Source organism: Mesoplodon mirus (assembly GCF_964341445.2).
Source record: "Mesoplodon mirus genome assembly, chromosome: 1".
NCBI lineage: Eukaryota > Metazoa > Chordata > Mammalia > Artiodactyla > Ziphiidae > Mesoplodon > Mesoplodon mirus.
In genome coordinates, this window is record NC_138976.1 from 218,235,115 (window position 1) to 218,248,141 (window position 13,027).

The 13,027-nt window shown below is 48.5% G+C and overlaps 1 protein-coding gene across 1 annotated transcript in view; it reads right to left on the minus strand.

The window, feature by feature from the left end:
- Nucleotides 1-13,027, minus strand: part of LOXL2 (lysyl oxidase like 2) — a 103,750-nt gene that overhangs the window by 24,061 nt on the left and 66,662 nt on the right. The window contains exon 7 of the mRNA XM_082622073.1: nt 7,834-7,985. Coding sequence (XP_082478199.1) covers nt 7,834-7,985 — 152 coding nt within the window. The remainder of the gene's footprint in view (nt 1-7,833; nt 7,986-13,027) is intronic.

Genomic DNA, 13,027 nt, shown 5'->3' on the forward strand with positions numbered 1-13,027 from the left:
GAGGACACTCTGTGTCCTGGATAGACAGACAGTGGGGACTGTGATGGCGACCGCAGGCCTCGGGCTGAGCCCTCTAACAGCTTGTGTCCTGATTTAGGAGCCTTGAGCCTCCCTTCTCTTTGGGAGGTCCAAGTCCTTTCCCCTTCCCCTTGGTGTGGTTTCTAGAATCTCACCGCCGAGCCTGGTGGAGCTGCAGGCCGGCACAGGGATGCACCCTGGGGAGGTGGAGGCCGTGAGTGGGGACCCCTCCCGTGGTCCAGGTTGGCACTGAAGTTCGGAACGCCAGTGGGCAGTGATGATTAAAAGCAGATTGATGATCGGTTCAAGATGGCGGAGGAGGATGTGCGCTCACTCCCTCTTGCGAGAGCACTGGAATCACAACTAACTGCTGAACAATCATTGACAGGAAGACACTGGAACTCAACAAAAATGATACCCCACATCCAAAGACAAAGGAGAAGCCACAATGAGATGGTAGGAGGGGAGCAATCACAATAAAATCAAATCCCATAACTGCTAGGTGGGTGACTCACAAACTGGAGAACACTTATACCACAGAAGTCCACCCACTGGAGTGAAGGTTCTGAGCCCCACGTCAGGCTTTCCAACCTGGGGGTCCAGCAATGGGAGGAGGAATTCCTAGAAAATCAGACTTCAAAGTCTAGCGGGACTTGATTGCAGGACTTTGACAGGACTGGGGGAAACAGAGACTCCACTCTTGGAGGGCACACACAAAGTAGTGTGCGCATCGGGACCCAGGGGAAGGAGCGGTGACCCCAGGGGAGGCTGAACCAGACCCACCTGCTAGTGTTGGAGGGTCCCTGCAGAGGCGGGGGGGGGGTGCCTGTGTCTCACTCTGAGGACAAGGACACTGCCAGCAGAAGTTTTGGGAAGTACTCCTTGGCGTGAGCCCTCCCAGAGTCCACCATTAGCCCCACCAAAGAGCTGTGTAGGCTCCAGTGTTGGGTCACCTCAGGCCAAACAACCAACAGGGAGGGAACCCAGCCCCACCCATCCCATTAGCAGACAAGCAGATTAAAGTTTTACTGAGCTCTGCCCACCAGAGCAACAGCCAGGTCTACCGACCACCAGTCCCTCTCATCAGGAAACTTGCACAAGCCTCTTAGATAGCCTCATCCACCAGAGGGCAGACAGCAGAAGCAAGAAGAACTACAATCCTGCAGCCTGTGGAACAAAAACCACAATCACAGAAAGACAGACAAGATGAAAAGGCAGAGGGCTATGTACCAGATGAAGGAACAAGACAAAACCCCAGAAAAACAACTAAATGAAGTGGAGATAGGCAACCTTCCAGAAAAAGAATTCAGAATAATGGTAGTGAAGATGATCCAGGACCTTGGAAAAAGAATGCAGGCAAAGATCGAGAAGATGCAAGAAATATTTAACAAAGACCTAGAAAATTTAAAAAACAAACACCTAGAAGAATTAAAGAACAAACAAACAGAGATGAACAATACAATAACTGAAATGAATAATACACTAGAAGGAATCAACAGTAGAATAACTGAGGCAGAAGAACAGATAAGTGACCTGGAAGACAGAATGGTGGAATTCACTGCCGTGGAACAGAATTAAAAAAAAAAAAGAATGAAAAGAAATGAAGACAGCCTAAGAGACCTCTGGGACAACATTAAATGCAACAATATTCACATTATAGGGGTCCCAGAAGGAGAAGAGAGAGAGAAAGGACCAGAGAAAATATTTGAAGAGATTATAGTCGAAAACTTTCCTAACATGGGAAAGGAAATAGCCACCCAAGTCCAGGAAGCGCAGAGAGTCTCAGGCAGGATAAACTCAAGGAGAAACATGCCGAGACACATAGTAATCAAATTGACAGAAATTCAAGACAAAGAAAAATTATTGAAAGCAACAAGGGAAAAACAACAAATAACATACAAGGGAACTCCCTTAAGGTTAACAGCTAAATTCTCAGCAGAAACTCTACAAGCCAGAAGGGAGCGGCATGATATATTTAAAGTGATGAAAGGGAAGAACCTACAACCAAGATTACTTTACCCCACAAGGATCTCATTTACATTTGATGGAGAAATCAAAAGCTTTACAGACAAGCAAAAGCTAAGAGAATTCAGCACCACCAAACGAGCTCTTCAACAAATGCAAAAGGAACTTCACTAAGTGGGAAACACAAGAGAAGAAAAGGACCAACAAAAATAAACCCATAACAATTAAGAAAATGGTCATAGGAACATACATATCAATAATTACTTTAAACATGAATGGATTCAATGCTCCAACCAAAAGACACAGGCTCACTCAATGGATACAAAAACAAGACCCATCTATATGCTGTCTACTGAAGAGACCCACTTCAGACCTAGGGGCACACAGAGTCTGAAAGTGAGGGGATGGAAAAAGATATTCTTTGCAAATGGAAATCAAAAGAAAGCTGGAATAGCAATACTCATCAGTTAAAATAGCCTTTAAAATAAAGAATGTTACAAGAGACAAGGAAGGACACTACATAGATCAAGGGATCAAGCCAAGAAGAAGATAAAACAATTATAAATATATATGCACCCAACATAGGAGCACCTCAATACATAAGGCAACTGCTAACAGCTCTAAAAGAGGAAATCGACAGTAACACAATAATAGTGGGGGACTTTAACACCTCACTTACACCAATGGAGATCATCCAAACAGAAAATTAATAAGGAAACACAAGCTTTAAATGACACAATAGACCAGACAGATTTAATTGATATTTATAGGACATTCCATCCAAAAACAGCAGATTACACTTTCTTCTCAAGTGTGCACGGAACATTCTCCAGGATAGATCACATCTTGGGTCACAAATCAAGCCTCAGTAAATTTAAGAAAACTGAAATCATATCAAGCATCTTTTCTGACCACAACGCTTTGAGATTAGAAATCAATTACAGGGGGAAGAAAAGGTAAAATACACAAACACATGGAGGCTAAACAATACATTACTAAATAACCAAGACATCACTGAAGAAATCAAAGAGGAAATAAAAAAATACCTAGAGACAATGGAAACACGACGATCCAAAACCTATGGGATGCAGCAAAAGCAGTTCTAAGAGGGAAGTTTAGAGCTATACAAGCCTACCTCAAGAAACAAGAAAAATCTCAAATAAACAATCTAACCTTACACCTAAAGGAACTAGAGAAAGAACAACAAACAAAACCCAAAGTTAGTAGAAGGAAAGTAATCATAAAGATCAGAGCAGAAATAAATGAAATAGAAACAAAGAAAATAACACCAGTTATTATAGGCATCGTCAGAAAATCTACAAACAACAAATGCTGGAGAGGATGTGGAGAGAAGGGAACCCTCTTGCACTGTTGGTGGGAATATAAATTGATACAGCCACTATGGAGAACAGTATGGAGGGTCATTAGAAAACTAAAAATAGAATTACCATATGATCCAGCAATCCCACTACTGGGCATATACCCAGAGAAAACCAGAATTCAAAAAGACACATGCACCCCAATGTTCATTGCAGCACTATTTACAATAGCCAGGTCATGGAAGCAACCTAAATGCCCATCGACAGATGAATGGATAAAGAAGATGTGGTACATATATACAATGGAATATTACACAGCCATAAAAAGGAACGAAATTGGGTCATTTGTAGAGACGTGGATGGATCTAGAGACTGTCATATAGAATGAAGTAAGTCAGAAAGAGAAAAACAAATATCGTATACTAACGCATATATGTGGAACTTAGAAAAATGGTACAGATGAACCAGTCTGCAGGGCAGAATTAGAGGCACAGATGTAGAGAACAAACGTATGGCCAGCAAGGGGGGGATGTGATGGGGGGGGTGGGGAGATTGGGACTGACATATATACACTAATATGTATAAAATGGGTAACTAATAAGAACCTGCTGTACAAAAAAATAAATAAAATTCAAAAATTCAAAAAAAAAAAGCAGAATGACTTTTAATTGGGTTTGTCATTATTTTTTATCTCCCTACAGTGTGTGCCCTGTCTTACTGACTGCACTGGGGGCTGATAGCTACCTCCGCTACCCCCTTCATAGGCCACTGCCCCTCAAAACTGACTTCATTTTGTTGCCCCAAGGTCAGTGAAAGATGAAGATGGGGGGGAGCCTAAAGAACCCACAGTTCACATTTTGTCCCGCTACCAGAGAGCAGTGGGGCCCCAAGATTAAGTCTCAGTGTGAAGGCTCCTGTCTCAAGGGCTCTCTCTGGGAGGGTCCCTGTCCTTTGTCCACCACTGCCTGTGCAGCCAAAGTTTGTTGGCCATGTGTTCTGTCCTAGGTTTTGGAGCCAACAGAAGTCTGAGAGGCTCTGGCTGAAGAATGTGGCTGCACACTGACTCCGGGGCAAGGAAAACTTGGGAGTCGCCAGTGGGGAGCTGGGGCCTCTCCTTGAAGCACTTCCCAAAGCTCCAAGCTGTGCCCGTGCGTCCAAGGCTAAGCAAGCCTGGAGCAGCCTCCGTAACAGGGAGCAGGGTTCCATCACCCCGGGAGGAATCCAGGCACCTCAAGATGCATTGGGGGCCTTTTCTCATTTTCTAGAAAACTCTAGAGGGAACAAAAGAGGCCAGCCATGAAGTTCAAACTCAGACCAGGACACAACTCTCTATTTCCAGGGCCCCTGTCCTGGGTGTCCCATTCTGGAAGCGGCCTGGCTCAATGCTCTGACTCTACCAGCATTGGTGGAACCCCAAGAGGCCTCGGGGTCAGCCAGGAGCCTCTGGCCTGCACCCTCTCCACCTCATTACACTTCAAGGATGCCAGGAGAGGTCAGTCCTCCTCCACTGTTTTTCTTTTTGTTTTTTTTTTGTTTTTTTGCGGTATGTGGGCCTCTCACTGTTGTGGCTTCTCCCATTGCGGAGCACAGGCTCCGGACGCGCAGGCTCAGTGGCCATGGCTCACGGGCACAGCCGCTCCTCGGCATGTGGGATCTTCCCGGACCGGGGCACGAATCCATGTCCCCTGCATCGGCAGGAGGACTCTCAACCACTGTGCCACCAGGGAAGCCCTGTTTTTTAAAAAACAACCCGAGGCATTTCTTTTTTCCTATTCCTTTGATTCTCGGTAGCAGCAGTATGCGGTTTGAAAGAAGGGAGTGAAGCGCAGGCAGCTGAAGTTTTCTGAGCATGAACAGGGAAAACAAAACACCCACTTCCAGCCAGTGGGGCACGGCGAGGCCGCCCTGTGTTTTGATAACGTTGTGGTTCACCAGTCCCACACCTATTTTGGGAGGTGGCGGGTAGGAAGCGAGGTTAACACAACCCAAATGTTAACATGAAAGCAAGCATGGGCATTCTCCAACTCACATTCCACATGTGGGCTTGGTCCTGCTACCCAGTCAGGGCCAGGCTCACAGTTCAGAGGGGAACTAGAGGTCAGCAAAGGTGCCAGGGCCCCTGCGTGGATTAGCTCGCCTGGTAAACCCACCTGCCAGTCCCAGAGCCTCCCTGCCTTGGCGTCTCACCCCAGCAATGAAAGAAACGCAGCTCTGCTGTGGCTGGATGGACAAAACCACCCAGTTCCAAGTCTCTGAGTTTTATTAGTCATTCAATAGAGAAGTCAATTTCCTAATGAACTGCGGGCTGGAAGGGAAGCTAGGAATCACCTCTCTCACCTCTTTATTTTCTGAGGAGAAACTGAAACCTTAAAGAGATTAATTAAGGAATCAGCTAGTGCGTGACTGTCATGAACTGACTTGTGTCCCCCCCCAAAATTCATATGCTGAAGCCCTAACCCCCATGTTAGTCCAAATGTGACTCACTTGGATTTAGGGCCTTTCAAGAGGTAACTAAGGTTAAATGAGATCATATGGATGGGCCCTAATCCAATAGGACTGGTTTCCTTAGAAGAGAAAGAGTCACCAGGGATGTGTGTGCACAGAGGAAAGGCCATGTGAGGACACAGTGAGAAGGCGGCCATCTGCAAGCCAAGGGGAGAGGCCTCAGGAGAAACCAACCCTGCCGACACCTTGATCTTGGACTTCCAGCCTCCAGACTCTGAGAATATAAATTTTTATTGTTTAAGCCACCCAGTCTGTGGTATTTTGCTATGGCAGCCCCAGAAAACTAACACAGTGATAAAGCTTGGGAGTCTTGGTTTTTCTGCTCAGTGGTGTTACCCATGCCCTTGGGAGCCCCAAGGCAGGCCCTGCAGAAGCCTGGCCCACTGACATGGGAGACGGCTCATACAGCCCACAGGGATTTCTTTCAGAGGCGACATCCTTCTTTTCCTTCCCGGGGGATAGAAATGGCAGATCCAGGCGTAAAACTCTCCCACGCCCTATGCTTGGGCACTGGGCTCATCTTTTAGAGCCTGGAGGGCCCATGAAAGGGTGAGGGCTGTTTGTGCTGGGACTGTGGTGCCCCCACTGGCATGACCGGCACATGGGCAAGCTCAGCTCCACCTACCATAAAACCCTTCTGGAAAACTTCACTTTCTTTGGCCTAGGTCTTTCCTTTGGGTTGAAAACCCCATTCCACCCAAGTCCAATCTGTCTGAAGAGAATGGTGCCCCAGCATACTGGGACTCTTGGCACGTCAGCTTTTATAGCTCTGTTATGGCTTTCTTGGAATGCTGCTCAGCAATTACACATGGCAAGCCCTCCCTGCAGCTGTGGGGCTGTGGCCCTCGCTCCTGCTCACCCCCAAGCAAATGCCTGGCTTGGCTGAGGGCTGTTGGGTTCACATTTTTGGCCCCATTGGGCGGTGAACTGTTGTGGCTGACCAGTCCAGTAGTGCCTTTGACATGCTGGTGCCAAGGCCAAGAATCACTGTCAGAGCAGGCACCTGGCTGGGGAGCCATTCTGTACCCTGATGTGTCTGCATCTGCTCATTTTAAAAATAAGCCTTCGGGCCTCCCTGGTGGCGCAGTGGTTGAGAGTCCGCCTGCCGATGCAGGGGATACGGGTTCGTGCCCCGGTCTGGGAGGATCCCATATGCCGCGGAGCGGCTGGGCCCGTGAGCCATGGCCGCTGAGCCTGTGCGTCCGGAGCCTGTGCTCCGCAACGGGAGAGGCCACAACAGTGAGAGGCCCGCGTACAGCAAAAAAATAAAAATAAAAAAAATAAAAAAATAAAAAAATAAAAAAATAAAAATAAGCCTTCAAGAAGTTCTTCCAATGTGTCAGCCCTGTACCAAATTCATGGCTTAGTGAAGAGCATTAAATAGGGTTTACCGGGCCTTTTTGGAGGATTGGATAGACGACCTCCTGGCAAAGAGGAGTTCATCCTGTTGGCCACCCCTGTGGGAAAGGTCACCCACACGAGGGGACATGATGCAGGTTTTTAGAGACCCCATCTCAGGAAGGGAGGGATGTGTCTCGGACATAATGCTGTAAAGGTTCCCTTTTCTTTCCCTCTGGAAGCCAGAATACAGTCTTCGGTCCCCAGATACTATGTGTATTGTGCTTAGATCTGTGTGATTTGCAGACCTGCTGTAATGTGGTTCCTCTGGGTTCTTGGAAAGGGCTTTTGCCAAGGGCACTTGAATACCTCGCAGGAAGGACTGAGTTACAATCACCCTGTATGGCCAGCCCCAGTGCAGGGCGTGGTGCACAGTGGATCCCCAGCATCTGCCAGTAAGGCCAGTAGAGCTCATCCATGTGTCTTTTCATTTCGCTCCTCCACCAAGGCCAGGTGACGGTCACCAACAGTGAGAGCAGCAGAGCCTGACAACTTTCTGAGCTCATCATCAGAGCACCCTACGACCACCTGTTGGAAAGCTTTAGCCTGAGGCCACCTGGTCTACATTTTCTGGGGCTTCAGTGACCAAAATATAACAGAGTTCCCTCTGGGCGTCCAGGCTCCTTACCCTTTTCTGGAAGCCCATGGCGGGGATGTTACATCTCACACCAGCATCTTCTTCATGGTTGCAGCCCTGAGACTCAGCATTGAACTTGCAGTCTATGATGGACTTCTCATTCCCGGTGCACTGGATTTCATTGAGGTGGATGGGTCCTATCCCTGGGGATGGAAAATGCACATAGGCTATGAAAGCTTCTAGGATGGGAAAGAAAGTTGCAGACAATAAGAACATGCCTCTGCCATCCTCAAAATCCTCCCAACCACCTCCTAAAATCAGCTCGATGACCCAGGCCTCTTCTACCTGGAGAGAATTTTTTCTTGTCTTGGGAATCATTTCTTCCATGAGAAGAAACAAAAGTTGCTACTAACTTGTGTGACCTTGACCAACTCACTCAGCCTCTCTGAATATCATTTTCTCACTGAAATAAAGGGGTTGGACTAGAGAACAACATTCCATGCACTGATGAATCCGAAAGGGGTGACTGTCCCTGTGTAGTCAGGCTCCCTGCAGGAAAGAGATGGCATTCTCAAATTGGATGATCTGAGTTAGAGAAAGAGATTTTAAAAATAAAGGTATAGACAGAGCATGGGGAAATCACAAAATCACAGTGGATAGTCCAGTACTTGTGGGCTAATAACCCTGGGGCGCAGAGGCCACCCCCAGGCCTGCAGGAGTAAAGGGAGGGTGCCAATATCTGGCTCAGGAGAGCAAAAAGGCCACCTTTGAAGAGCCGTTACCCTCGGTGGAGGGACACAGTGGCCCACAAGGAGAATAAAGACCTGGCCCCTCCACTCTCCCCACCTCCAGTCTCCCCCAGGGCTCTCAGCTGGCCACGCCCAAGCCTGCCTCCCAGGACCCTGGACCATGTGGGCAAGGCAGAGAGTGGAGCTGTAAGGGCAGATGGAAGACATTCAGCAAGGACCTCTAGTGTGCATGCGGGAAGCTCCCCTTACGGGCACCGGGGTGACAAGGGGGAGCCTCCCACTGCTGGGGAGAGGGAATTCCATCTGTCTGGCATTCAGCTCAGCTCAGCTCACACACCCGCCTCTCCTCTGTCTTGCCCATCAAGATGGATCCAAGTCCAGTTCTTTCCGGGAGCTCCTGACTGCCTGGAAGCCCACCTTGGACCCTGTCTTGCCCTGCGTTCTCCTCTCTCTCCTGGTCCTCACCACCCTCCTCCGGTTCGGGTCGGTCCCTCAGCACCCAAACGTGCTAAAATCTCCTATCTTTACAACGACCCTCCCCTGACCCTCCACCTCCCTCTGGCCTGTCACTTTCCTCCCCTTCAGGGAGAACTTCTTGAAAGACTCATCTGCTTTTGTCCTTTCTAATTCCAGCAGGAGGGCCTTCTGCAGTGTGTTTTTCTGCCAGCACCTCCCCATCTCAGGAAGTGGCACCTCCATCCACCTAGCTGCTCTCAGCAGAACCCAGAGGCACCGCCTCCTCCTCCTTTATCACAGACAAGCAATCCTTCACCATGTTCTGTTCGCTCCCCCAAATCTCAGTGCTTTTCATTTCTGCCACCACGACACTAGTCCAACCCTGTCATCTCCCAGTAGGACGAATGAAATAGCCTCTAGTCTCCCTCCGGCTCTCTTAGTCCAAAATATTTGCCACGCACAGCCCAAGAGATTTTTTTATGCACATTGAATCATGTCACCCCCTGCCTTAAACCCCTGTGATGGCTTCTCACTGCACTTCAGGGTAAAATCCACAGTTCCCAAATGGTCCAACCAGGGATAGGCCTCCACTTAGTGTTCCAGCTTTGCCTGCTCCTCCCTAGCTCGGCCACACCAGCCTCCCTTTGGCTGTTCCATTGAGCCAAGCATTTCCCTCCGCCCGGATCTTCTTCCTCCCCCTCCTCAGCAGCGAACTCCTGCTCATCCTTCAGGGCTCAGCTTTGATGCCACTTTGATGGCACAACCTTTCTGAGTTGCATCTAGGCTGGGTCCCCTCGGGGAGCCCCCACTGAGCACTCTGCTTCACACTGCACTCAAGTGCCTCCCTGTTCAATGTCTGTCTGCTTCCCCACTGGGTGGGAGGCCCCACGAGGGCAGGCACTAGGTCTGTGCGCCTTGTGAATTCCCAACAAGAGCCTGGCAAACAGGAAGTGTTGCAAGCAGCATCTGAATGGATGTCCTTGACTTCACTAAGTCCCTGCTGATGTCAGCCTCTGTGCCAGGTGTTGGGGACTCACAGAGGAATTAAGGCAGGCCCTGCCATGACAAGCTCACAGTTAGTGCCTGGGGGAGGCAGACACTTACACAAAGACTTGTAATATCATGTGGTAAATGATACAGATGGAGGTGACTTCCTGTGCTTTGGAGTCCAAAGGAGGGACCCTTGGCTCTTGGCTTTTGGAGACACCTGGTATCTAGGCTCACGGAGCCCCAAAATTAAATTCCAGGGGAACCCCCTGTGACAGGTAAGAACCAAGTTTCCATTTCCCTGGAAATTCATAAATGACGAAGCTTCCAATTCCTTGGAATTTTATAAAATTGATAAAAACACATCAGTCACTATGGCTGGAAATATCCAAGGACTCAGAGCGGAAAGGCTATGCAAAATACAGATCCCCAACAGGGACTCTGAAGCAAGCAGGGCCACAGCTCATGAATTAAGATGGGCTCAGAAACACAGAGCAACCTTGGATTTGAGTATCCAGTTAGAGCAGTGGCTTGTTTGATGATTGTGAGGATAGTGATGATGGTGATAATGGCAATGATGACAGTGATGATGGTACTGGCGGTAATGATGATGGTGATGGTGGTGATGATGGTGGTGATGGTGGTGATGATGGTGGTGATGGTGATGGTGATGATGATGGTGGTGATGGTGATGATGATGATGGTGGTGATGATGGTGATGATGGTGATGGTGGTGATGATGGTGGTGATGGTGATGGTGATGATGATGGTGATGATGGTGATGGTGGTGATGATGGTGATGATGGTGATGGTGGTGATGATGGTGATGATGGTGGTGATGGTGATGGTGATGATGATGGTGATGATGGTGATGGTGATGGTGGTGATGATGATGATGATGGTGGTGATGGTGATGGTGGTGATGATGGTGATGGTGGTGATGATGGTGGTGGTGGTGGTGGTGATGATGGTGGTGATGGTGATGATGATGATGATGGTGGTGATGGTGGTGATGGTGGTGGTGATGGTGATGATGGTGATGGTGGTGATGATGATGATGATGGTGATGGTGGTGATGGTGATGATGATGGTGATGGTGGTGATGGTGATGATGATGGTGATGGTGGTGATGGTGATGATGATGGTGATGGTGATGGTGGTGATGGTGATGGTGGTGATGATGGTGATGGTGATGGTGGTGATGATGACGATGATGATGGTGGTGGTGATGGTGATGATGGTGGTGGTGGTGATGGTGATGATGGTGGTGATGGTGATGGTGATGGTGGTGATGATGGTGATGATGGTGATGGTGATGATGATGATGATGGTGATGGTGGTGATGGTGATGATGATGGTGATGGTGGTGATGGTGATGATGATGGTGATGGTGATGGTGGTGATGGTGATGGTGGTGATGATGATGATGGTGGTGATGATGATGATGATGGTGATGATGATGATGATGGTGATGATGGTGATGGTGATGATGATGATGATGGTGATGATGGTGATGGTGGTGATGGTGATGATGATGGTGATGGTGGTGATGATGATGGTGATGGTGATGGTGGTGATGATGATGGTGATGATGATGATGATGGTGGTGATGGTGATGGTGATGGTGGTGATGATGGTGATGGTGATGGTGATGATGATGGTGATGGTGGTGGTGGTGATGGTGATGATGATGGTGATGGTGGTGATGGTGATGATGATGGTGATGGTGATGGTGGTGATGATGATGGTGATGATGATGATGATGGTGGTGATGGTGATGGTGATGGTGGTGATGGTGGTGATGGTGATGGTGATGATGATGGTGATGGTGGTGATGGTGATGATTATGGTGGTGGAGATTGTACCTAATATTTATTGAGCACTCACTATGTGTTGGATTCTGTCCTAAACACATTGTTTATATTAACTCATTTAATCACCCCAACAAAATGGTCCCCACAGAAGACCAAAGATTAAGTAACTGGGCTGATGGAGGAACCAGTATTCAAACCAAGCAGTCTGACCCCACAGCATGATCTTCCTGAGTTTCTGAAGCTCATTCAGGAGAGTCAGGAGAGGAAACCCTAGGCTGGAAAAGAGCAGAAGTTTGCTCTGGGAAAGAGCTGAGCTGTTGGAAGCGCCTATGTTCCCCTTCATCTAGGGGTGCCGCCTCTGCCTCCTGCCCCCCGACACCCCTCCTCCTTTCTGCCCATCTAAGCAGAGGCCTGCCTTCAAGGATCACTGTGGATCCTTCCTCCTTTATGGCTCAGCTTGAACGACCTCACCCTCGTCTGCAGCATTTACTTTTTACGCCCCTCCCTGGCTCACAAGGCAATGAGCTGGGTGCGGAGCCTGAGAGTGGATGCAGCCTGTGTCTCCTTGGGCAGTGATGGAACCTTCAGGAACTCCACTTTCCTCATCTGTAAAGGGCAATGACAATATCTATCTTGCACGGTTGGGATTATTAGGACTGTATGAGACAAAGTGTGTCAAGTTACCAGGGACTCAGTAAATGGTAAGAATTATTATCAGGGTTATTTCTTATGTATCATCGCCTACTTGTTAGTGTAAAAGCGCTTTGATTGGGGTTATTTCTTATTTCTCTCACTTGACGTGACCTCCTGGAGAGTAGAAACCATTACTATAAATGTGGAATAAATGAATTCTCTGTTCCAGGCTCCAGCCCAAACAGTACTCAATGAATGCGCACGGATTGCTAGACTACAGGACTGGACAGGAGAGAAAAGATTAATGCAAGAGCCTAACACGCTTTAGACTCCAGCTAACAACTGGTTAGGCTCCTTCTGGCCTAACTTATGTAAACTGACGTGGCTGTCTACAGACGTCTGGGGATGAGGCCCCAGAGGGCAGGGCCCACTTTCCTGAAGCATGCACATTCGTGGCACACCAGGGCAGAGCACAGAGGTGGGAGGACCAGGGTTTCTTACCCTCTTCCCTACACCACCCAGTTCTGGGGTGGGTTGGGCAGGGTGTGAGGTGTCGCTGAAGGACACTGGCCTGGGGGTCCAGCCCAGCCCTTGCCCAGTGGTGTC